This window comes from Hypomesus transpacificus, chromosome 9, assembly GCF_021917145.1.
Source record: "Hypomesus transpacificus isolate Combined female chromosome 9, fHypTra1, whole genome shotgun sequence".
Taxonomy (NCBI): Eukaryota; Metazoa; Chordata; class Actinopteri; order Osmeriformes; family Osmeridae; genus Hypomesus; species Hypomesus transpacificus.
Window position 1 is genome coordinate 20,195,910 of NC_061068.1, and position 26,980 is coordinate 20,222,889.

The 26,980-nt window shown below is 41.3% G+C and overlaps 2 protein-coding genes across 2 annotated transcripts; both read right to left on the bottom strand.

Moving 5' to 3' along the window:
• Positions 1-86: 86 nt before the first annotated feature.
• On the bottom strand, positions 87-3,814 carry LOC124470779 (globoside alpha-1,3-N-acetylgalactosaminyltransferase 1-like). Its single transcript, XM_047024879.1, has 3 exons — positions 3,521-3,814; positions 2,020-2,082; positions 87-1,559 (listed from the first exon to the last, which is right to left on the bottom strand). The coding sequence occupies exons 1-3, from the start codon at positions 3,552-3,554 to the stop codon at positions 598-600; spliced, it is 1,059 nt and encodes a 352-aa protein (XP_046880835.1). The 5' UTR covers positions 3,555-3,814; the 3' UTR covers positions 87-597.
• A 3,009-nt stretch (positions 3,815-6,823) lies between these two features.
• Positions 6,824-26,290, bottom strand: pcsk1 (proprotein convertase subtilisin/kexin type 1). The gene is made up of 14 exons (XM_047026621.1): positions 25,884-26,290; positions 24,507-24,611; positions 24,173-24,295; positions 20,015-20,161; positions 19,005-19,081; positions 17,371-17,459; positions 16,705-16,877; positions 16,041-16,253; positions 15,638-15,738; positions 15,244-15,477; positions 9,792-9,949; positions 8,799-8,932; positions 7,714-7,875; positions 6,824-7,239 (listed from the first exon to the last, which is right to left on the bottom strand). Exons 1-14 carry the CDS (start codon positions 26,067-26,069, stop codon positions 6,844-6,846), a joined length of 2,298 nt encoding a protein of 765 aa, XP_046882577.1. The 5' UTR covers positions 26,070-26,290; the 3' UTR covers positions 6,824-6,843.
• Between the last annotated feature and the right edge of the window lie 690 nt (positions 26,291-26,980).

A 26,980-nucleotide genomic window follows, 5' to 3' on the forward strand; every position in this document is an offset into this window, starting at 1 on the left:
CTCACACTGTTGACTCTTATCACAGAAAACCACAAAGGTGGTGGTGCAGTTTATCTTAAAGCTGACATTAATGGGGCAGGAGAGTGTTTCGTTTAAAGAGACAGCTTGTTTTTTTAATTATTTTGCTGTGCCCGTTGTGGAATAGATAGGCTTGCACATACATTCTATTCAAGTAGATTAGGTTAATTTAAAGAATATCACTCTGTAATTACCTTACAACATTGTGTCCAAGGTAGCTAGCCCGCAAACATAACATACAATTAACATATACCTTTGTCTATAGCCTCTTACAAAGCATAATAGATCACTTATTTCACAAGAATATACATTTTGGGCCTCAAGCCATGCACTAATTTCTCACCTTTCAAAGAGAAATGCCTGGAGCCGATCCTACATATCTTTAAAATCCACAGCTTTCACCAGACTATCATACTACTGTGCATATGTTAAAGTAAGGAGCCTAGATACATGGTCACATATAGAAGTAGTTTGTTTGGTAATCGTTACAACTAACCGCATTCAGCAAGTACCATGCCAAAACTACATGAGCCATGCAAGCAAATGGACTCATCTCACCACCCCTCACGTCCCCATATCTCAGCAGCCATGTTGCTCTCTCTTCTGTGGCTCCAGAGACTCACACTGCCTCCCTAGGGAGACTAGCCTCTTTGCCGGCACATCTGCGGCCAGGGCAGATTCCCACCAGCTGTATTCCGGCGACAGGACGCAGGTGGGCCTCCGGTTGATGAAGTAGCGGTTCAGGTAGCTCTCCTCCAGCCCGGCAATCTGCACCCCCCTCTCCTGGTCTTGGAGGATGAGCTGAGAGCAGGCTCTGGCCATGGTGTACACCTCGGGGCACAGGCCACCATACAGCTCTGACGTGTAGTAATAGTCCCCTTCCCCATCTTCCACGAAGGCCGATGAGTCCGGCTCACGCTCATACGGGAAGGCGCGCCGTGGCATCCCAAACAGCTCCGGGTGCAGCGTCGCCACCAATTCCCCAAAGATCTCTGCCCCCACCGGGGCCACAAACTCTTGGTCCACATCAGCGCAGAAGACATACTCAACCTCATTACGAATTGGGTCTTTGATGGCGGAGGCCAGCAAGGCCATGCGCCGCAGGGCTAGGTGCTTCCAGCCAAGTAGCTCCGCCACGGGGACTATCTTCAGATTTCTCCTGGGGGCCAGAAGGGGCAGCGGCTCCAGAGTGCGAGGGCTGTCTGTCAGAATATAATAAGTGACGGTGGCACCCGGTAGGAAGTGGAGTTCGGCTGAAGACAGGAAGCGAGGGAGGAAACGGGCGTAACCGCCCACCGCTAGCGTCAACAGGCCGGTGTGGACTCTTCGTTGGCCAAACTCGTCTCTCCGCCAAACTGAAATGGAACTGTCCCCCCACACCAGCGGAGCGCCCCACGATGTTTCCTGATAGGGGCGCTGTCTCTTCTCCTTGACAGTTTCCTCAGTTACTGCTCTGGCCTCAACGCCGAGGTCCAATCCCAGAGAGCGAAAGACGGGGGGTTTATCGATCTTGACTGCCGTCCTTCTGCCTTTAAGGAAGTCTGGAGGTAAAAATACTTTTACTGTGACAGATATATGTTCGATTAAAGCTAAGAAATTTCAACCTGAAGGAATATTACAAGTATTCTACTACAGACATATATCAACTTCAATGTGTTTCGAAAAGTATTTTCATTTAGGCCTACCTCAGAGTTTGCACATTTCTAAAGGTTTCACGAATTCCTTGCATATAGTAGGTACACAACATATTGGAGATGTCACCCAAACACTATTTTAGCTCATATTATTTACTCTGTGCTAACCCTAACCCTATCCATGCTTCCCAAACCTTTTCTGCCCATAGACTTCAATGGGCAGAAAAAAAGACGGGACTAGTTTTAGCTTCCAGTTGGTTCATAGCAAATGAGTTGACAAGAAATGTCACAAGAAATGCTTTGCTTTTGTGCTTTCTCTTCCAGGGGAGTGAATGTGATAAATGTAACAATGATGAAGGACACTTACATATGAGGAGAAACAGAAGCAGGCAGTACAGGGCCAACTGCTTTCTTAACACTCTGGCAGATCCTGTTGGAAACACACAAGCACACATATTGTGTGTGCGTGGACTTGTGGCTTCAGCACATGCAGCTTTAATCATTAAACTTATCAAGGTAGGTATTGTACACTTTAGATAATACAGACAAATATCAGTATCGCAAAGATCACATATCACACGGACGGATTGTTGTGCATATTACATCCATTTACGGTGAAATCTCTTGATGATACTGAATCACATTTAAACTAGTATAATTTGTTGCAGTCGTGTGGATTATAGTAAAGTAGGCCTACAGTACTCACTAACAGACACATAACTCAGCTGAGCTTCTCGCATGCACCTATTGTACAGTCTCTCCCTCTCCCCCTCTCTCTCCCTCTCTCTCTCTCTCTCTCTCTCTCTCTCTCTCTCTCTCTCAACCACACCCGTAGCCCTATATCATTATAGGCCTTTACTGTATCAAGAAGACTGTATGTCTGTTGGTTTTAAGATTCAAATTAGACTCCACATTCCCTTTTTCAGGACATTGGATTAAAATCTCTGTTGCTCTGATCCAAGAGAACATTTTCATTTGGAATGAAAAGAACGTGCATCTTCAGATATCTTGTACACTGACATGAGAAATATGTAAGAAAATCTTCATGTATATCATTATGGAATTGTAGAACTGACAACAGAACTTAATCATTCACATTGCGCCTTTGAGGAACATTTAACAGTGCCTTGAAATTGGCCACGTTCATATTTTATTGATGAGGTATTTTACTGCAGATCCAAAGGTAATTTGGGGTCATCAGTTTACTGTTAGGGTGACATGACATGGTGCACCAAAGGCATACTTTTTAAGGTACCTGTAACTAATAACCAGTATCATGACAGGCACCATGGCCGTGGCTGGATTTGGACCCATGACCTTACACTTTGCAGGACACCGTCCCAGCTCATTGAGCTATTCTCAGTTTTGGGAAGTTACATGGTCAGTAACTGTATAAAAAAAAGGACGTAATTTTCAAATCCAGCCACAGCCTTTGGGCCTGTCATGACATTGATTATCTGTTTAGTTAAACCTGGTATATCATTCTGAAATACCATGCGCAATTTCATGCAATTTCACCTTGAAATGTCAACCGTTTCTTAACCGTTGTCCCAAAGCAGACCAAAGCTAATGCTGTCATTTCTATTAATACAATCTGAACAGTTAGTTGATGTGTAGCAGAGAGGATAGAGAGACTGACTTGCAACCTCTTGCTCATGAGTTCAAATCCCCATTCAGCCTTTTGTTGTTGGCCAAACCAATAGGAACCCTAAATACAGATATCCTTTAAGTATCCTGGTGAAGTATTTAAGTAAATCTATACAGCAATAAAATAGAGTAGAGTTTGCGATAGTTTGCAAAGTGGAGATAGGAGGGAAGACAGTGAAAGTTAGTTAGAGAGCGTGCAGTGGTGGTGACATTTGACTGACCTGCGAGACGTTTGCAGAGTGGGAACAGCGCCATACTCCAACCTGGATGTGGGGTGGAAAACAAACTGCAGGGGTCAGGTTTTGTCTTGGGACTGATTGTCTGCCAGAAATATCTCCTGTCCCTGTGTTTCTTGCCTTCTCTCCCTTCACCTTCTCTTTTATGGATACAGTGCTACGTATTGTTAAAATATTTGGTGTGGTTTTCCTGTTTCGTATCCCAGTCTCTTCTACCCTCTCTCTCTTATACTTTTTCTTCTGTACTTCTCTCCTTCTATTTCTCCCTTCCTTCAGGCTTGCAGAGTATTCCCTTCTGGAGAATGCCCAAATCGACCAGATGTGTGAGGAATCTTGGCAGATGGGATGAGTTGAGAAGTGGCTTGATAACACATGGAGAAGGATATGCATTAGAGGGGAAAAGAACAGCGAGAGAACAGATGGAAAAGAAGAATAGATAAAGAAAGCAATAAAATACTATTGTAATGAAAGGAGTTAAGAGACTGTGCATGGTCAACAATAAGATGGAGGAGAACAGATTGTGAGAAAGATACAAGATATCAAAGAGGACGTGTTGCAACTTGCAAGTCACTCATATCAACTCACAGGTCACAACTCAAGCAACTATATCTGAGGGTATACAAAATTGAAACTTGCCCCATAGCTGGGACAATTGTCATATATTATGGGGCAAGTTTATTCATCACAACTAATGTTATAAACAGAAGAAACATTAATTTTGTTGTCATAATTTTAACGTTTTGACTCATGTAACATGGATAATCACAAAGGCAAATAATAGTCTAATTGGATTTATGTAACAGTATAGTTTTAGAATAAAAGGAACTATAAAAATGTCCCTGTCCCTAACATTTATATGAGCACAGTCAATCTGTATGTGCTCTGAATTGGTTGTAGTCCAGCATTTTTGTCCACATGGTGGCAGTATTGCTATAGCTTAGAAAGAGATGCCACTAAATTAGATTCCTAATTTATTATGGGGGGGGGGGGGGGAGCTTTCACAAATAGTCAAGAAATAGTCCACACTGATATGTTATCATTTTATAAAGATATAATTAAGATTTAATACTAGTCATACCAGAATTTGTACTGTATAGTAATGAAAACAGACATCTAATATGTGCAAAGTAACTAATCATGTTCCAACAACTCAGACACACTCAAGAGGTCACTTTGCAGTTTATTAAGGTAAATCTCATGTTTTACATCCACATAGAAATGGCAACATAGTTCAGCTCTAGTAAATTACTTTGGACAGAAGCATCAATCAAACCCAAACAACAGAACCAAACAAATAAACAACAAAATCTACATTGAAAGATGGATAAATTACAGAATGAATGTAAACCTATTTTCCTTTCATCTCAGTCTTCACCTTGTTGAGGCAGAGAGGTGGGGTTAATATCACTGGGCAGGAAGTCCAGTCCAACCAACATTGGATAAAACTGATGGATTATCAATTTAGGGGAGGGACTCTACATCGTGCATCTCTTAGTACACCTATCACAGTTCCTACTGTAACATTGTCACAAGCACTACATTAGCATTCATAAAGGCTACAGTTACCAGAATGTGTGGGGTTAGACCATAAGTAGAGCAAATTTAAATGCCAAGGTGGTTTAAGGAATGTTAGTTTTATAGCCCCACACCAAAGTGACACTGGGAGACCTTCAAACTGGGGACTTTGTAATAGGAACCAATCATCTACACTAATTTCATTAAATTAAACATAACTATGTAGTGTTGTTATTGACGGATAGTTAATAATAAATAGCTACAACAGCAACATCATGTTAGGCCTGTTTCACACCCGCCTAAACACAGAAAAGCTTTTGGATTTTTTTACTGGCAGTGTTTCTTTGTATGTATAATTTCTTAAAGTTGTAATAATCACAGCACATAATTGTATTGTCTTCAATATCACATTAAATAAGGTTCAATAAATTAATCACAGGATATGTATATATTTGATATAATATGAGTAATTTATAGAAAATTCAAAAATATTTATATATTTGATGCAGCATTATACTTTCACGTAGAAAAAATAATCAAATTGCACATGTCCAGGATTGATTGTAAAGTCTGGTTGCAGGATTGTGTTTCTCTTTTGTTTTTGAATTATTACATTTTTCCTTTAATTCATTTATTTTAATAAAAAGCCAAAAGACTATTCATTGTTTCTCTCAAATAGCATGTGTTACTTTGTACTTTAAAGAACAAGTCTTAAGTATTTTTACCACTAATACTTTTAGGAGAACACAATGAAGGGCTGCAGCTAGTTCTCAAACTCTCCAATACTTTGTTGACACCCTGAGAATAATATACCATTTGTCAACAACTGCGAGTTTCAACTTTGAAAAGGAAGTGGTATATAGAGGCCTATTTAATGTTACACATGTAACGCTGGCCCTGCTAAACATTATACTATTGTCATGTGCCCGAATCTTAACTTGTGTAAAACAAGTTTAAATTTGACTCTCAAGCATGAAAGTTGGTAAGATCAAAGTAAGCATGTCCACCCTTGCACCAAAATAAATATAGACATTGACATGTCCCAACAGAGAAACAATAATAGTTTTTAGTTTGTGAAAGGATTTCAGGTCATGTATCTTTCAAATAATATTACAATCATTGTCTTTGTATAATATGTAGATTATATAGCTACAAGTACAGAACTATATTTAAAAATGGCATGCTCAAGCAGAAAGGGAAAAACAGAAGAAAAGGAAACAGAAAGAAAAAGAGTCTGGAAAGCTGTTACTTGTTATGCAGCATATTTTGGAACAGAATTACAAAACTAAAGTTTTCTTTTAGTTTCCCTCACTCCTACTCACTCTCTCTCTTTCTCCACACTTCGTCTCTGCCCAGTTTGGCCTCTTAATCACATTCAGCTCAGAGTTGGTCAATTTACAGCACACAGGGCCACAGCCTACGGTACAGTCCATTGCCTTTTGTCATGACTGGCACAACATCCTATGGATGAACCAGCAACTAATAGTATTTTAAGCATGGATCACAATTTATTTATAATATCATATCAATGTAATTAATAACACTTAAACAATAAGCAGCCAGTGGAGTATAGAGCAGTCATAAGATATGCCATAATTTTACTCCATAGTACCATTTATGCTTATGATATGTAAGCTTATATGATTGAATTTGAACTGAACTTCATCAAATAGATTTGTGCCTGACTGGACCGTGCCTTCCAGGATCTTCATCGCCCACCTCTATTCTACCTCAATCCCTTCCTCCCTGTTTGCCTCAGTTCCTCCCCCACCCCCCGCCCCCTCCTTCCCACCTCATTGGCCGTCATCTCCCAGCATGTCGAACAGTGCCTGCAGCAGCCGGTCATCTCTGTGCCTGTAGGGCTTGGTGCTGTAGAAGCCATCACTGTAGTCGCTGTACAGGCTGTCCTCTTTCCCCCGGTACTGGTTGATCCTATCCAGGGCCTGGTACAGCTTCTGTGGGGGAAGACGCTGGTAGTGGCTCCCCCAGGAGGACAGGGGTTTTGCTGGGGATGTGGGCAGGGAGGCCGGGGTCTGCCGGTTGAAGGCAGTTTGGAGAAGACGCAGCAGAGCGAGGGAGGGGGACAGGGGAGAGGTAGAAGGCGGCTCTTTCCCTGGGTTTGTGGGAAGTGAGACCTTGGCAGGACTGGGCAGGGTCTTCTGGGGCGGGGTCTTCTCTTTGGGGAGCTCCTGTTTGATTGGATGGGAGAGATGTGATAAAAGGCAGACGTTTACAAGGAGGCCATATTTGCTGTTGGCTTCTGGCTGAATACTCTATATTCTACTGTAACAAAGTTATTCACTTTGCATAGACACTCTCATCTCATCATGAACCTTATTATGATCAAAAGGATTAGCACTTACGTGTAATTTAATTAGGTGTAAAATGAGAATAGAATTCAAAACATTATCTTAAATAAAATAAAACTGCCAGTCATTGATGTTTTACTGTAGATCTCCCTCTGTACATTGAACTCTGGTATCCCATCAAAAAATGTATACCTCAATATATATTTCATGCCATATTCATACATCTATATCATGCCATAGCTGTTGTATCATTTGTGTGACACCTGTCTCATGTCTAACATACTATACATCCCAACCATGACCGGTGCCCCTATCTCAACACTGTTGGTCTCCATGGCAGTGAGCTTATTGTACCTCCATCATGTCATCCATGTGTTCCACGCCACGCCGGTCGTTCTGCACGGCATTGTAGGGAACGTACACCCTGGGTTCCTTCATGTGCTCCGGTTTCTCTGAGGTCCCGTGGAGAATCAGCTTCCAGCTCAAGATCTGACCTTCGTTTTCCATCCGCCCTGACTGAGCGACAAACAGAACAGAAGCGTCAGGAGGGAGGGAGGGAAGAGCTTGGAAAAGCCCCGAGATAAATGAGGAGAGGGAAGGATGGCGGGCCGGACAACAAAGACATTGACTCAAACGTCAATGCATATGCATTTTGAAAGGTGAATTAAATGTCCTTAGCTTTTCTTAGCTCCAATGTGCTGTGAGGGAGGTTTTTTATAAATTAGCTATATGTGATATTTGTTTGTTGTGAAATATACAATGTTGTATAATAAGATACAATGAAGGTAATAATATGAAAATTGATAATGTGTATAATGCCCAATATGCTTGTATGAGTATCAACAGTATCAGCAGTAACAGTATCAATCATTTAGATTATTTATACAAAAGGTATTAGTTGATAATAAATGGACTGCCATGCTGGAATGGCTTATGTGTGTGACACTTTCTGCCACATGGTAGATAGAAACATCCAATAATCGTGAAATCAGATAGGTCAGTCATCATGGTCTAATCACGTGTTTCCTTTAGTCTTTACTTCCTTTCAGTCTTCACTCATCAATTTCCTGGGGGCAGTGTTTGTTCAATAAGGGCTAATTAACATGTCAATGTGAAGAGAAAACCCTGGTCTAATTTATCCTGTTGACGCTATTAACCAAATTGATCAAACAACCTTCATTTCAAAGATTTAATACTTTTAATGACTTTGCCATGCTTATTATCAAGATGTGATTAGAATCCACAGGTTGCACAATTTGGGCCTATCTAAAGGTCAACTGTGGCTTAGGGAAAGTTATGTGTGTATGTCTAACCGGAAAACCTGCAACGGTAAACATGCTTGTAGTGGGTTCATAGATTTGAGGGGCGCCCTGAGTTTTGTACAGTAAACGCAATTGAACTTTGGCACAAACCAAAAGGCTTCAATCCCTCTGACTTACCGTGTCTGTGATCTTGAGAGTCCAAGTACCAGTGGGATCCTCACCCCAGGTGTGGACAGACATGAAGTCCCAGTTCCTGAAACCGTTGGAGGAAATGTCCCTCTCTCTTTCAGCCAGAAGTACCGTGCTAGTTCCTGATGGGGAAAAAAGAAGGGGCAGATGGGTAAGAATAAGTAATCAGTAATACACATACGGAAACATTTGGGACACGCAGACCGCACCTGGGTACCGTCTAACCCTAACCCTAATGCTCTGGGGTACTTTTTTGTCATTATAACTTTTTCTTAGACACAATTGATCTGGAAGTTGATGAGACCGGCTCCACCATGTGAGTGGGATAATTTGGCTGGTCCCTAAATCAGGTTCCAGATGGTACAAACGGGGGCTGTGTGAAAAGAAGTGAGTAACTATTCAGAGATAAAGACAATCTAAATTCTTGAGACTGAGATGGAAAAACGCAGATGTAGAGAGATAAAAAAAAGAAAGAAAAGATTGATGGTGAAGTCCAACATCTCCCACGTAAAGTATGTCTAGAACCGCTTGCGAGAATTTATCAGTAGCTGTCAGTGCCTCTTAGTCTGGGGTCTAGACTAAGGACCTGAGACTAGGTCCCTTCTCTGTCCCTCCTCTATCTATCTATCTCTCTCTCCCCCTCTCTCTTCTTCTAACAATTTTTCTTTCTTTCTGTCCTTCCTCCTCTCTTATTCCCCTTCCTTCCTCCCTCCCTCCCCATCTCCCTGTCTTTCCTGTGTGGATTACTTTCAGCCAATTAGTTCCAGCAGCCCACTCGGTGGTGTTCCGCACCTGAGCAATGCAAAGCCAGGTCCAATGACCTCAGATGGAGTTTGGAGGGATAGTGGCAGGAACGTATAGTACCTTAGGTATGTACTGTCCTCACATTATTTCTCAATTGTAAAACTTCTGCCAATGTGAAATCAATGCGATTGATATATGCCAAACCACCAAAAATGGTGTGGATATATGTTGACTAACCTGACGGGGACATGAGCGTGATATGCAAGTCTCCTCTTCGGGTGTACTCAATACTGGCCTCCACTTGCAAATGCTCCAGTGACAGAACAGCATTCTCCTGCCCTACACACGCCTTGGTGGGAATTTCTATGGTGATTTCCCCTGCTGCTTTCAATGCCCTGTGGGAACATCAAGAAAACAGGAAATGAGCTCCTTGAGAAGACACAGAGAACTACCGACATGACCCATTCTTTGATAAATGTGAGAGGAACGTTGGAATGTCCAATACAAAGATTGTTTTTCTTGTCTTTTTCTAAATCATCAATATCAGCATTTTAAAAAGTCTGAATATAGTAATGCATTGCTGTGAAGAATTTAATTGTTTCTTAATGTTTACCATAGTAATGCAGTTATTATGAGTCTGAAGTATTGGCCTGAGAAGATGTTTTTCTTAGTTTGGTATGTGGACCCATGTCAAAGGTCAACTCCCCGTTATAAACAAAGCAACATTTGGGCACCAAAAATGAGAATACTGGAAACCAAGCTTTAATGACCATTCCAGATTCATGCTTACAGTACAGCACAGCATACGAGTTCTTTGTTCCTCTTAGTATGTTATTGGTCACGTGTGCAACCGATGCTCACTAACAGTGATTGTCTGATGATAAACTATCTATATCAAACCTTTTAATTGTGTGTCTACATTCGTCCTCGGCTAAATCTTCTTCAGATTCATCACTACATGGCCCTTACTGGGATGGTTACACTGGTGTTCATTCTAAATATTCCCCAATTCTACCAGTGCTGCACTGATCTGAATGTTGAGAGGGGTGCATATCTTCACCTATTTTAACATGTTAGAGAAGAGAGTGAGAGGAATTTACTCCTGCTGCCATAGGAAGACATACATGGATAGACTACACCCCCAGGCCATACTCGCAGCCTTAACACTGTACTGCACCAGTGGCTTGCATTTGCTTTGGTGTGTTTTGCAATGACCGGATGGCTTGTTACATCTTGACTTTTAATTCACCCGTTGCTCTTCCCAAGTTGTCTTCTCATTCAAGTTGCCCAATGTTAGTTACTTTTTACACTGTGTGACACAGTTGAGGGGTCATTGACAGATTGTCAATGACAGATTGTCAATGAAAGATTGTCAATGACAGATTGCCAGATCTTTTAATTGAGGCGACTATTTTTGCTGTTGTTGACCTGGATTTCACTTCACTACAAGATAACCTTTCTGGTCGTAATATTTTTTTTAACTGTCTTTCTGTCTTTGTGGCATTATTACCCACCCAGACTCTCGTTTTTTTCCTCAATAATAAAAGTTAGGTTAAGGGGTGCATTTGGACGGGTGGATCCAATCCTTATTACAAAACCTTTATCAAGTATGTAGTTTGCATACACACAACTTTAGTATGACGCAAGTATACATTTATTTAGATGGTCCACCTTAATTCTCCCAGAATCAACGTTAATCCCGTGTCTATTAACTCCACACATGAATGGAGGGATTACTCTAACCAAGCTGTCAGAGGAGGATGGGGACTAAAATAAGTCAAAGGGGAGATAGGAAACAAAATCGAAGGGATTACACAGTGCTGGCTTGCTGATGTCTAAGGTAACAGGGGTGTGATACCACCAAGTCACTAAATCCCAACAACATGGCAAATAGACATTAGCAGGAGGACAGTTGTAAAGCCCTGTTTATGCCATTTTGTATGAACTTGGGTCACCAGCTAGCATTAGCATGACAGGTGAAATGGAGGTCATTTAGAGGGATATGTTGCAGGACTGCAGAATCTGCCAAAATTGTGCCTGGCAGCATTTCCGGAGGCTTTTAATCTGCAGTGGAGGTAAACAAAACAGCTGTTTGGATCCACGGAAGATAGAGGAGGGAAGATTGCTTCCTTCACAGAGGGCTTTGTACAGGGATGATGTTGTGGCAATCGCTTTCTCTTTTTTTTCTCTATCTCTCAGACACAAACAAACACAATTTATACTTGTCATCTCAGATTTACATGACACACTGGCCCTATCTTGCACCCAGCGCAATTGACTTAGTCAACGACGCAAGTGTCATTCCTAGTTTGCACTCGACGCAAAGCCGACTTTTCCCTCCACAGACGCACGTCGAAATGACTTTGCGGTTGTGGGCGGTTCAGCGAAAAAGGAGGCGTGTTCTGGTGCAAACGTTCCCTGGTGCTATCTTGCAGTTTCCGAAAAACAATTCCGCTACTGACCAGGGGTGCGTTTCCCGATAACGATGGATCGTAGCTGTTACGAGGGTTCTCTACGATGAAAATAACGATCCATCGTTATTTCTTACGTGCGTTTCCCGAACATGCTCGTAAGGAGAACCATCGTACGTATCTCTTTTAAGTTGCACTTAACAAGACGCTGTCCATTGTACTGAAATGTGATTCTTCTGACGCAACTTGAAGACTTTAAAATTAAAACGTTAACCAAAATATTTGACGAATTACGGTTAACAAAAAAATATTTTCTGTAGCTACAGAAAACTTTACATTTATTATAGGCTACTTATTTGAGTACTTTTCAATGTGATGCTACATGAAGGTAAAGACAATAAGGTGAACGTGCAAACTATGCTGCATCTGAGTTTTACACCGGTGTTAGGACCTTGCAATCAGCGACACAGGATGCTAAATACCAATAGGAGGTCTTGGAAATTAAGTGGGCTCGTCTCCAAATTGAGGTGAGGAAGCTTTTGTTTGAAGAGATGAAGTTCACAAGGCCCTCCATTTCTGTGCCTATTCTTCAGCCCAATCAACAAGGTAGTGTCACATTCAGGTTACCTTATATCCTAAAGCATACCATGTTTATTTAAATTAAGTAAAGGCTGAATTGTGTATTGTATCATATATTCAGTGTTGCCTGTCCAATCCTTACATGTTTACCTTATAGATCCATGTGAGGAGCAGGAGCAGGGAGAACATACTCCCATAAAACAACTATTTCTCAAACTACTTGTGCCTTGGTTTTTAACTCTTCTTGGTACTCCACTTTCCATAGGCATATATATATATGAGTCCTATATTTACTACTTGATTGAACTACAAGGTTAAAAACCATGCATATGAATGGTATCACACATGGCATGTCCCAGCTAGCATCCTAAACAATTCAATGTACAAATACAAGCATCTCAATCCAACATATTTACTGTCTTATTTTCTAGTGCTGACTATATCTACAATCTTGCATAGGCCAACAGCTTCCCAAGACCATGTTTGCAATCTCATAATGATCACATATTGGCCACAAATGACATTGTGACAAATGACAAACACATAAGTAATGAATACCCCATATCTTCAACATGGAATCATTGTTTCTGACATGAATAATCAACTCTACTTTAATTGATGGTTGATCAATTATACTCATTATGAGTGTAAGATATGTCAGATGACATCATGATATCATGATGCTCCTGAACCACATAGAAGCAGACCTGCAGAGGCTAACAAGGAGGTCCTTTGCACTGACCCCTGTAACCCAACTACTGGCAGTGTTAAGGTTCTATGCCATTGGCAGTTTTCTGGAGGTTATTGGAGATGGACATGGGCTCGCCAAGGCCTCAGTGTCAAGATCTGTGCAGGCTGTCACAACTGCATTACTTTGCCACATCCCAGACCACATCCAATTCCCCATATCAGAGGGGACAAGTCTGCAGTGCAGGACTTAGGCTATCTTCAATGGCTTCTATGATTTTCGTACGAGTTTTCACTCCCTCCCAGCCTCTTCACCCTGTGTGACTTCCTAGTCAACCCTGTGGAGTCTTTCCATTTCCTGGGCGCCACCATCTCCTAACATCAGGCTCGGCTCTGCCACCAGCCTCTTCATCCACCGGGCTTGGAGTGCTACCAGCCCTATAATTCTAATAAACATCTTCAATGTTCAATTGTTGTTGTGTTATTGCACTCGTAAAAGCGTTACGTTAATGCATTTCTAGTTTCTATTGCACATTACAACAGCCATATTTCAATGTTATAGTATTTTGAATAAGACTGACATTTGTTTTTTAAATACCTTCATTGCATGCGCCAAACCCACTAAATCAAATTATTTTGTGTAACCTAAATTTACTTGAGGATAAACAGGATTCTGATATTTTTTCGGCAGTTAAACTTGTATGGTTCACTAAGAAATATCCCAGTTCCAGCGTAACTGGCGTAAAAAGAGGACCAAAAAAATCTTATTTTCCATCGGAAGTAACTTTCAGCATGAGTTTAATGTAGTTTTCATGGTCGGCCTACGCGTGTCTCCACTGAGTCTCTGTGCTACGATGCACTTAGCGATCTACGACTGGTCTGGAGCTCTCGTTGATCTACGACGATTTTCAAGTGCCTCTTTAGCTACGATGGTTTCGGGAAACGGCCCGTACAACTAAGATCCATCGTACGATGGACTCTACGATCAATTTAGGCTTACGATGCTTTCGGGAAACGCACCCCAGGAATAACGTGGTCTAAAGTCAATGGCGCATTATTGAGATGCTATTTTAAGGGCGCAAGCTTGGTCCGTGCCCACTGCTGGCGAGGCAAGGGTCTTCTATCTGCGAAGCTACGTTACATTGTTTTGATTTATGGCGTGTTACATTTCTTCAATGATTATAAAAAGATTTTCATAAGAAATGTCTATGTATGTGAACTTGATTTGTAAGACTGTGGCAATTTCCTCCCATGACTGTTTAACCGAAGCTAATTTGGTTAGGTTTCTTCTCCCATGCCCATTAGAATCGGAATTTGGTTTATTCGCCATGTAGCCTAAGTTACAAAAATACGCAATTTACTGTGGCAGGAAGGTGCAAACAATAAACATATACGGGTATAAATTAAGTACAAAAGTACATTAGTTAAACTAATTCTAAGAACTAAACAATTAAAAAATATAACAATTAAAACAATGTAATAGCCTACATGTAAAAATAATAATAATAATTGAATGAGCGGCATGAGTGGGCAACTTAGTGCAATGAGAAAACTGCTCTGCCTTTCCCATACAATGTCACTTCTCTATCTTTTACGGCCCTGACGAGAACGTCGGTCTCCTCGGCTGTGAACCGCTGGCGTGCGCCTGGCAAATCGCCGTTATAATAGCAATTCGCCATGGAACAAGCGCTGCTCTTAAAGGGAATGTGAGATGATGCTCTGATTGGTTTATTGAACGTTACGCCCAGACCACACCCATTAGTAATGTAGCTACTTCAGACCAACCCTTTTTAGATTTGCGCCAGGCGCAAAGTCATTTATCCCCCCGGCAAAAAAACAACCAAGCTGAAGTCCCGCCCACAAAGTTACTTGCGCTTTGCGTTTTGATACTTGCGTTTCAGATCGTCAAAATATTTTAAGATCAAGAATCAAACTAAAAACAATATCAGGCATGTCATATGTTTATCGATGAACTATCCACAAAAGTAGACATATAAATAAAGCTACTTTACCTAGGCTGAAAAGCTTCATCTCTGACGATACATTGCTTTTTTTCAGGGACGTGTTTCCAGGTGGCCGGGTCTGCCAGGTCCACAAGAGTTTTGGCATTGAGCAGGCCGAATCCAAAGCGACTGTTCACCATGAGGCCTGCCCCATTCCTTTTCCAGCCTGGGTTATTGGCAAGGGGGTCAAACTCAGATGTCCACACCACTAAATGCTGCAGGTCTCTCCAGTTAAGCTCTGGGCTGAGAAGGTGAGACAAACCAACCATTGAGAATTTACCAAAGAAATGTGAAGTTGAGGGCAACCTGGATTTAAAGATTTTCCAGCATGACTGATAATTAGATGGTGAGAGAAAATGTGACAAGGGTGGTAGAAAATTTCTACCAAGAGTTGTCTCCTTACTTCTGCTCAAGTGCCAGGGCAAATATCCCAGCAGCCAGTGGGGCGGAAGCGGATGTTCCGGTGTGTGTCTCGGTACATTCATTATGCAAATCTGCACTTGTCTGCAGAGTAAAAGGGAAAGAAAAGGAAATTAGTCATGAATAGATGCTGCCATCAGGTTACACTAACCAAAGCGCTACCAGAATGTCACATAGCATCGTAAATGAATGTAATGCAATTGAGTAATTATTGCTATGAAAAACGTTGCGTAGCAGAACATGGTATGATGTAAGGCACCATCACACAATATTGCATGAGACAAGGTAAGGTCATGTGACGTGATAGGGTAAAGCACAACATAAAAGCACAACATCCATCACAATATCTCCCACCATCTACACTGCAGTGGTGTAGTGATACTCACTATTCTCTGGTCGGTGTAGTCCCCACTGCTGTAGGCTGTGGCCAGTGTGGAGGAACACTTCTCAGCATACCAGGGTGACAGGCCCTGCTGTGAGGCACTGCTAATGGAGATTGTATAGATGCTATCCGTGTAGCCATCACAGTCGCAGTTGTCCCCTTGACGGCCTCCGTTTCCTGACGCCCACACAAATATCGAGCCCTTCCCTCCACGCCCCTGAAGAAGACGGTGACAGGAAGTTAGTGATACGAGACGAGTGTTGACAGCTCCGTGGTATTATAATGATAAGCTAATGATTTCATACTAAGAAGTAGAATTTACTATCTATATAGATAGCTAGAGTTAGGCAGAGTTAGCCAGATTAACATGTTTGTTAACGACATTATTTATGTAACTTGATGCAATGATGAATTATTGTCAGAACCTTGGCAATATCCTTTATAAAAAAGTTTTTGGGTGTGGATCAGTTGAGGTATGATTGTGGTAGGCATTTGCATTTCCTTTCTTGTGAGGCATTGTCCAAAACAATACTTACCACATGAAATAGTTTTAGTTGTCATTTTTTACATAATTACTCATTATCATAGGACTCATAAGTCTACTCATGATGCGTGATGTTCTGTTGATGAAGTAATTAGAAGTCCAATTATAGTAGCTATAGTGTCACCTTCTGAATGCCATACTCAAAGGCTTTCTGGGCTAGACGACCGGGCCCCTCCACTGTCTTGCCGTCATCGTTGGGCCCCCAGCTGGCGCTGTAGATGTCCACATGGTTCGGGTTGAACCCAATTGAACTGGCCTCGATGGCATCCGTCACAATACCATCCAGCATGCGGATCCCTGGACGGGATTAACCAAATACATTTAGGTCATCTAGCAAACTGCCCAGTGTATTTCATTTAGACTATTCGAAGATTAACCGTGTCATCGCTGTTACTATGCTTGTCTGCTGAAGTATACTTCAAACCGTTGCATTTTTGACCATCTAGACTTGTGTGAAACAGGTGCTGAATGTTGACCTATCTGATCCTCATCCTGTGATAAGATGTGATATTCTTTAGAGGATAGGTGGATATATCGGATTGGGTAAGTGGCCCAATGCAATCGCCAGTTCTAAAGGTTATTATGTTAGTAGCCCAAGATTTGTGTCTTACAAATTGTGCAAATACACACCTACTGTATGGACTCAAGGACAGCCACAAACACATACACACACACTTTTGTGCACTCTTAATGACACAAGAATGCACACAAACACATTGGCACACAAACACATAAATGTGCACTACATATTCTTGACACATTTCACAGAGCAAAATGCTAAATGTCATACCTCCAACCTTGGAATTGTAAGCTACTCCAACCCCACATTTGTTGTTGTCTGCTTGCATGGCTATCTCACCAGCACACCTGGTCCCATGCCTGAGAAAATACACAATGACAAAATGTTTCATAGAAGACAAAACTGCCTTTGTTATAGATGAGTCGTGAACACTTTTGGTGACTACAAAATACCCAATGATACAGAATGCAGAATAACAATTGGTCTTACACAATATATTGTGATATTAAACATCATATCCTTCTTAGTATTATGTAAACTAACTACATTCATTGAATTTCAACTTCCAAAAAACCCTATAACAGTTTAAATAAATAAAAATAAAAAATCTCATTATTGTTTAAGCTTAAGCGTGTCATCTAAACAGATTGTTTCCATTGGACAACCTTTGGAATCATATGCACTCAACATGATTGGTTGTTTGTTTGATTACATCTCCTAATTATAATGTTGGGAAGATAAATACATTCATTTGGAAGGAGGAACCTTTGTCATCATGAGAATGGACGGCCTGCCATTCGGCCTGCCTCAGTGACATATGAAATGCTCTGCTGGCAGCAGTGTCTCAATTATACAAGAGAACCAGTGAACATGGATGACAATAGAGTGTGCTGACAAGGGTGGGGAGGTGGTTACACGACTTGTGTTTAGCTAACCCCCCAATTGGCATAGAGTGAGTCATCATTCCCAGGTATTGTCTGATAGACAAACAGAGAAGTGGGACGAGAGAGAACGAGAATTAAAACCTCGGTAAGCGTTTTTCCATTAAGGATGTGGCGGTAGAGTGATGGATGTGGTGGTCATTTGAATTTCCTCTCTTTTGAAGATTTTCATAAACTATCTCACCACATAAAATGTTGTTAAAAAATGACATTGGACTCCAATGAATGGAGCCAAATCTTTAATTGCTCCAACTTAAACTCCTCAAACTCCTATTGCTTTGTCCACAGTTTTGTGTAGTGTCCAGTGTTTTGGGTGAAACCTTTAAGCAAGGCTCCCACAATTATGGAAACAAAATACAATACCCAAATGTTGTTCTGGTCTATAGCCAAAAAGCCGCCACAGCAAATGTTAGTTTCAATATGGCACTCTAACACACAAACAAATACTGTAGCATGAAATAGCAAAAGCGACATACAAAAGTATGTCTTATACTGTATGTGGCCATTAACACACAGGAAAACCTCTGGGAGATTTCATGAGTTCAGCTTGGTGGTCAACATCCCTGTTAATCCTTTCAATTAAGTTATGTATGCAGAGAGTACTGTGACTGGGGTAGTGGATTATGGTACACTTAATGTGACCATACCCATAAAAAAATGCATGTTTTATTTTATCATGGTGGTATGTTGCGACAGATATTACTGTGTCTAGACATAATGTGATGTGTTTATAATCCCTGTTCCACGAAATCGAATACACAATTAAGTTGCTTTAGACCTACTTTGAGCAATGAAGATGAAACCATGATACCAAAAATACATTTCAAATTTGTTTTAAGAAATCTACTCATAAAGAATATTTTTTTTTACTTTAAGTGAAAGCCACAGTTACATGTGTTACATGTGTTTATACATGGCTAATAATAGTTTGAATTAAAATGTAGAGAGTAAGCTTCAACATACTTGTTCTCATTAGTGGAGTCATATCTGGGGAATGGGTCGGGATCATTGTCGTTGAAATCATAACTGGCTGCTGCATCCTTTAGAAGAAAAAGAATGAAAAAGGGAACACTCAATGTCGTACACTCTGGTCAACAAGGACACACTACTACACTACTGTCACTGTGATAGACAATGTGTGACAGTGTGAATTGTGTTCATGTTTTACATTTCAAAATATGCCGAACTGACTTTAAACATCAAACATATAATTTTTTTTGTGTTGTAACGAGTAGCAGTGCGTGTCTCACCAGATCGCCCCATTGATTGACTCCATTCTCATTAGACGACAATGGATTTAAGAAATAAAACACTTGAATCTACCAAGAGGAACTCCATAAATGATAAATGTGTGCTTTGGAGTTTTTTTCTAATGCAGTATTGCTCGCGTTGACCAGCTACAAGATAATGTGGAGAGACACCAAGAGAGAGAGAAAATGGGCAGAGAGAGAGATAGAGAGAAAGAAAGAGAGATAGAGGGAGAGAAAGAGGGAGAAAGGGAGAGATAAATCGGAGGCAAAGGAAGAGAAATGGAGAGCGGATGTGAAAGGATGTGTAACAGCATAATGGCTGGAAACAGCTCCTGTGCTACTTAATGGCTAACACAGCTTGACAATTCATATGTCATTCGTGGTAAACACCACACACTAAACACTGGATTTGTCAACATTGAGCATCCTTATCATATTTACATGCAGTTCTATGGTTATATGCGAAGTACTCTGTGACATTGCTTTTAAGGGCAATACAAATTAAATTGGATTTGATGATCATAAAACCCTTATAAAATAATAAGACTGAACTCTAAATTAGTGTCCCACTGTAAACCAATGAACTCTGTGCATGTAAGCGTTCTTATGCAAGAGCAATGCCACATATAATGGAGCTTTATGAATCGCCTTGTGAGGTGTCATCAGTGTTGCTATAGAGACGCTCTGCCTCAGTGACGGCCGTCGCCATGGAAACCCTCTTACGTAGTTGGGGTAGATGTCGGTGTGGTTCCACTCCAGGCCGTCGTCCAGAACGGTGATGACCACACCTTTGCCCGTGATGCCTTTCTTCCACACGGGAATCACGTGCAGGTCCAGTTTGGGGAGGGAGGACGAGGTCCTGGTGTCTTGCTTGAAGGGGGACACAAAGAGAAAGATGAGATGTACAAAGAAGGATGATCATTAAAGGAAGGATGGGTAGAGCAGAAAGCGGAAGAAGGAGATCAACTGCACGGTTGTGTCGTAGATCACACCTGTGTAAATAAGGCTCCCCGGGGGGGGGGGGGGGGGGGGGGGGGGGGATTGATGTTGATTTTGTTGCGGTAGTTGAGATTTCTTGTAAGTGAAATGGAAAAATACATAACCTACGGTTGAATCATTGACATGAACGAAAGTTATTAATTTAAATTAATTATTAATCGATGATTGATTATCAAGCCCTGTTGAATCGGTCTGTGCAGAATTGGGAATACATAAATAAATCTAAGAACGGCTGGTCAGTTGCATCTGGATTTTTCATTACGTGAGTTCAGCTATTCTGATAGAGTCACTTAACTCATTAAAATGACAATATATCTCGAGACATCATATCAAAATCACGCATAGTCCCCTTAACATACAGCTGACATAAGCCTACTAACTCAGGTGCTTGTAACAAATGGATGTTGGCCATCGAACGAGATGAAGATCTGATAACACAGCTTAGACCTAGTAATTCAACTAAACTGCCCGGGTGAATATCAAGTATCGCAGTTTCCACTGAAAAACAGAATAGAGAAAGGTCAGTCTAAGACACAACGCCATCTCACACTAATACAAACTGTCACCCCCCCCCCCCCCCCCCCCCCCATTGACCTATGGTGATAATTCATTATCAGCTTGTTGTTCTTTGTCCACATCCAGTTCACTCTCCTAGCCACTTTTGGTGGGAGAAAGCAAACCTAGACACTCTCTCACTCCAAAGCATTATGACTGTGGCTATCACCGTCTTTTCAGTATTTCCCTTTAGAGTGTGCGTGTGTGTGTATGTATGTCTATAGTATGTGTGTGCGTGTGGCAACCAAGCAAGTGATAATTGGATAATCAGTAGGGAGAGTGCACAGGGCCACACTAGCGATAATGCCTGGGGAATAAAATGATTCATAGGAGGAGACAAACGCTAAAAATAAACATCAAGTCGGTGAGAGGGCTCCTCTTGGCTGACTGTCTGTCTAGATGGCTATATGTATGTCTGTCTGTCTGTCTTTCAGTCCGTAAATGCAGCTATTCCCCATCTTGAACATCCCTGTCTCTCTCCTCCTCCTCCTTCCCCTCTGGCTTTGGCAGACATCCTCCCTTTTCACCATCATAGGGCTGCTGTGCCATCTTGATGGATGACTCATCTGTTGAACAGCACATACGCTGTGGGTTCTCCATAGCCCTTCATGCATAGATTTTCCGTTTGACACACACAAACATCCAGGGAGTCTACAAATACGACTGCTTCAAGCACACGCAAACACTCAAGAAGAATGTTTAAACACCGACGGACACAAAAAGAGCTTCCGACAAAAACGACAGAAACGACACAAACCAAATGATCAGCACATTGACACAGATATGATTTGGTAGGAGCTTGAAACACAACATAAGCACAAACACTTTCACACAGAAAACACAGCCCTAGGGGTGGGCACTGTGAGTCACCTCTCTGATTGCATTATCAGACAGTCAGCTACTCCTGAGACACTCAATCTGCCTGCATTCTCCATTCCTCCCTCCACCCCTGTTCAGCTCCCTCCCTCCTTCTCACTATCCTATCACATCTTTCTACATCACTGCCTTCTGCCCCCTCCCTTTTCTTCATCCCTGCTATCCTTTATTACCTCCTTCCTCGTCTCGACGTCATTCCCTCCATCCCTCCCCTTTCCCACGCACTCCACCCCCCATTCTAGCATCATCTATCTCTGCAAAGCTCCCCACTGTTAATTTTTGCCATCCCTCTTCTCTCTCTCTCTCCCTCCTTTTCTGTCGTTTCTTTATTCCTCCCACACACACTGCTTCACATCTTTCTTGCTTCCTCTGTCTCTTCCACTCTCTCCTTCTCTATCTCTCGCATCCTTTCCTTGACCATCCTACATATCCTGCCTTCTCTCCAAGACCCTCCTGCTTCTCTCTCTCTTTCTTGGTCGCTCTCTCACACTGTCTTTCACTCCCCCCATTCCAATCTCAACATCTTGTCCCTGTCATCCTATTTCAATATTCTTCCATGGTTCTCGCCATTTCCCTTCTTAACACCACTGTCTGAGAAGAGAGCCCATCAAATGAGTGGAAGTGCCACAAACCCCGCCATTGTACGTAGTTTACCAATCGAGTCATCAAGTTTATTTTTGTCACTAATGAAAACAGCGTGGTAGCCATTTTGATGTACATAATCATATTTACAACATTTTACCATTTAAATTCAGCAGAATATTTACAAATTCAAATTGTCTAAAAGACAGTATTTTGGGGGTTGATCGAAAGCAGGACATAATCTGGTCATATTTGTATAGATGCCTTACTGGCCTGTTGGCCAAATTGTGTGCTGGAAGAAGAGAATAACTTTCCCTTTTAGTGATAACTAGTGCCACGGTTTATAAATACAGTAAGCGGGACTTGATGACCAATTCAATTAGGATCATCAGTTCAGACAGATGAAAAGGATTCATCTAATCTATTTTCTTATTTTCCCTGAGAGTGACTCAGATTTTTCAGTAGTGCATGCAGGCTGAAGCTGAGGGGATAATATATATATATATGTATATTTACTCAATGACGCACACCAGTTACAGTATACACACACTCTGTCTTCATGCGATGACAGGCAGAAGCCCTGCTGCAATGGAAAAATAATAAATAGATGAAAAATAATGACTCAATATGATCAAATACTTCTAACCAACTATCACAAAATGTTCTCTCCACACTCATGATAATTGCTTGGTCGACGAGCAAATAGCATTAATCCCACACAACAAACATTCTGTCAAAATACTAAAAAAACTGACCTGTGACAATAATCTGTGAATGCCAAATGATTTGGAGAACGACAGGACAGAGCAATTTTAAATAATTCCAATTCATTAGGCTTAATGGAACCAATATAAACCCAGTGCAGATTGTGAAGAGACAAAGTTGGCTCATTAGACAGAGACGCTTTTACAGCTGATGCTTGACTAAACAACCCACAGTGGCTCAACCTAAATTGGTTTGTCAGTGATACGTAAACCTCAGTTCTGATGTGAGAAATCATGAGGACTAAACTTCATTTAAATATATTCGAAATTCATTGAAAGTAGTAACGATAGCTTGGCTTAATCCCACACACAGGACAATATGGATGTGTCAGTGATGGATCAGTGATGGAACCACAGCTGTCGCAATCCACTGTCTTGCACCAGCTTGGCCTAAATGGACCAAAATGGCCATTGTGTTCTGGCAAATTGGGTATTAATGTGCAAATGTCTATTTGATTGTATTAGATTAGAATGTGGGAGTTCAGTTGCCTTACAATCTCTGATTAGGCTGAATTTTCTATCAAGCAAATGGCTCTTTTGGCAGAGATACATGTTTATTGGTATTAGGTTTTTGACTCACACATATTTTTGCCACGTATGACCCTGTGTTTAGTACATTCTCTTTGGCAATTGACAACATAACAAAAACACACAAACCCTGGTAATATATGCACAATCTCGCTAGACAAGGCACTTTTAAAGGGTTGGCAAAGGAACAGACATCTTCAACACACTCAGCGCCACGGAGCTGTCCGTTCCTATCAGTGCTGAATCCCAAGAGACAGGCAGTCTGTATACAACAGGCTACACAGGCAGGACCAGACACCAGCCGGAAATTACATGAAAAGTGTGTGCGTGAGCCAATGTTTGTCAATGTGTTCAAAGGGCGTGGGGGTAGGGTGGTGTTGTATTTGAACGACCAATTTTGAGCTGTACAATTTAGCCGTGCAACGATGATAAAGACAAGGTTCAGCTGTGGCACTAATCCCTACGGTAATGTTGGTATACAGTTTAAAAAACAAAAGCAATCATGCAAAATTCATTCAACATTTCTACATTCTGTTTGTTTGAGATTACTGGTTGCTTTTCATGTTTAGACACCTACCAGATACCACTGCTGGTTCCACATTGGATCATCAAAGAGCTTGTCTGCAGGGCAGTCCTTGCAGCTCCTGAGCGACGCTCGCTTACTGCGACGCTTCTCGTACTGTTGCTCTGCCCATGACACCTACACATGGAATCAAGACATCAGGGCTTTTCCTTTGAACCAAAGCAATCTCAAACTGGTTTCATCTTGAAAACTACTCATACTACCTCATACTATGAGGTTCCTATGCTTGATCTAAAATGCTTTTTTTGATGACATGTTACATCTCCAAAAGGAACAATTATAGAGGCAAAAATGCAAATATGCAATACAAAGAAACAAAATGGCTCACCCTGTCGTCCTCAGACAACCGTTTGGTGATATGAGGTGCACTTCTTTTCATCCTGCTAGGATGATTTGGGTGTTTGAATAAATAATGGTTTTCTAGGGTCCCAATCTGGAGGAAAGAAGAAAGTGTATTAAAGAATATTTGATAAAAACAAAAACATAGACTAGTCATCCAGTCATCTAGCCCCTACACCATTTTAAAATCTTATCTTATTTAATACAATACTTTAGAATATTATCAAGCACATTTCCAAACAAAATGTACAAATATTTCCATGAGCAATATGAAAAAAGATGATCTCTATATGGGTGAATGAGATTTCTTTCATCATGTCTACTCCCTTGTAAAGTCAACACCTCTCCATCACTGCATGTCTACCCTTCTCCTTTTAATGAAAACTCTGGTTAATAACTGGCTTCCATTGCTTGTGGGCTGCTTGATTCTTGGCAGCAGGCTGCACAAAACTTCAGCGTCTTGGTGCATCTGTCATCGCATTGTGTTCATGTAGAAATGAAATATATTGCAAAACGCTGTAGTACACACTACAAAAAATTGAATGAAATTACACCATGAATCTAACTAAAAAAGCTTGAGTTTCCCCCATAAGTCACAAAAACATCTGGGGGAGGGGGGGGGGGGGGGTGGGGACTTGGTGAACATGTTGGTGTCACCCTTAACTAACAAAGTTTTTAGCTTGAAACATTCCATCAACACAGGGTTCTACCAGGAACTAAATAATAATAATCATTTCAACAGGTTCTTCTGTGTGGTCAACCAAAGAACCTCTAGTGTGCATGGCATTTGAGAACCTTGAAATTATTCATAAATCCGGATATGAGAAATAAAATCCAACAGTCAAACAAACATTTAGTACAACGTTTGCATGTTGTTAACTAACAGTTCAATATAATCAATGAGTCATGATCAGTCATGTATTTTGTGCACCCTCTCATATCAAAGCCCACGCTGTCTATAAATATTTTGAATGAACTGATCCGAGTCTTATGCTGATACTACAAAGCAAATAATTAGATTTGCGATACGGAACTAACTATTTACTATATATCTAAACAAAAACATTTTGAAAATGGATCATGCTGAATAACAGTTGCATATCCTACACTATTGCACACAAAATGCATTGCTTTTATATTTGGTGTAAGTACGTTTATGGAAGACATATGAATGCATTAGTTTCAACCTAAATTGATGGTCCCCTCAATTCTCTGTGCATTATACAGAGAATTCATAGATATTTCCGAATCGGAGCACACTTTACCATAGTGTGCCACTTCGTCTGCGATTGAAGAAACATTAAACTGCACGTAACTTCTGTTTTGATCGGGTTTGTAAAGGGGCGTTGGTGTCACGAGAACCAACCTGTCGGACCAAATCGTAGTCCAATTCTCTGGCGATTAACCTGGCAGCGTCGGGTCCTCCTGGAATCTCGACTGCCCATTCGTTGAGGTACTGTCTGTCCCCGAAAAAAGCATCCACGGAATGAACGATGAAGCAAAGAACCGCAAGAGCACAGCTCGTCAACATTGGGCGACATCTCACTTCCATGTCAAAAGAATAGGAGCTAAGAAATTGTGTTCTTGGATAGATGCTCAAGAAAAGCAGAAAAGACAACAGAAAATTAACCAAAAATGCTCAACTTAAAATGAATGAATCCGTTTTTTGCGTTCCCCTTGTTCACGACTCTCTGGAAATTGCTGGCAGAAAGGGAAGAAGGTCCGTGAACTGACTTGTTATTGCCTCATTGAAACATCCGTAATCCGTGCAGAGGGCTGAGAAATGTTTACACGTCAAATTACGAAGGTCTCTGACGTCAAATACGAGTGTACCTGGGGTAGGCTCTCTGCTCGAGTCCCGAGAGAGACGTGCGGGGAGGACGCACGCGTAGCAAGGGAGGGGGAGGCGGCTGCATCTAAAAATATAAACTTTTATTCAAACGACTGCAGACTACGATAACGAAAAAATAATTTCTACAATAATAAGAGACAGATATGAGCAAAAAAGTCACGATAGTCTTTATGAAAATGGAACAAAGAAATCTTAGCCTGAAGACTAACAATTACGCATGTATATCATTCTTCACATTATTATTCAATTGAAATTCACATTAAATCCACTGCAGTGTCTTTATTTGGTTTTATAGGCTTCATGCCGGGTTCCTTGCTATCCCCATTGCTGATGACGCTCCTGCGGATGGTAGTCTACGTCACTGAGTGCCGGATTCAGCACCACAACGACGGACAGCTCCCTAGATGGAGAGCAAGGTTACGGCAAACAAGTGGTTTACAAACTGAGGTTCTGAAACTGCTCAGATAAAAAGCAGGCCAAAAACAGACACGGGTTAGTGTCGAACTCCCATACTCCTTGTAAATGGGACAAAAGCAGTTTTACGAAATGGGGATTTTTATTTATGAGATTATTGTGAAGGTTTCCGAAGGAAGTGCCATGGGAGCAAAATG

Coding starts and splice junctions, on each gene's coding strand:
- LOC124470779 (XM_047024879.1), bottom strand. CDS start 3,554: ATGGCGCTGTTCCCACTCTGCAAACGTCTCGCAG. Junction 2,083..3,520: donor ACTCTGCAAACGTCTCGCAG/GTCAGTCAAATG, acceptor TGTTTCCAACAG/GATCTGCCAGAGTGTTAAGA. Junction 1,560..2,019: donor GCTTCTGTTTCTCCTCATAT/GTAAGTGTCCTT, acceptor TTTTACCTCCAG/ACTTCCTTAAAGGCAGAAGG.
- pcsk1 (XM_047026621.1), bottom strand. CDS start 26,069: ATGGAAGTGAGATGTCGCCCAATGTTGACGAGCTGTGCTCTTGCGGTT. Junction 15,478..15,637: donor GCCCTGGCACTTGAGCAGAA/GTAAGGAGACAA, acceptor TCACCTTCTCAG/CCCAGAGCTTAACTGGAGAG. Junction 8,933..9,791: donor CACGCTCATGTCCCCGTCAG/GTTAGTCAACAT, acceptor TTTCCCCATCAG/GAACTAGCACGGTACTTCTG.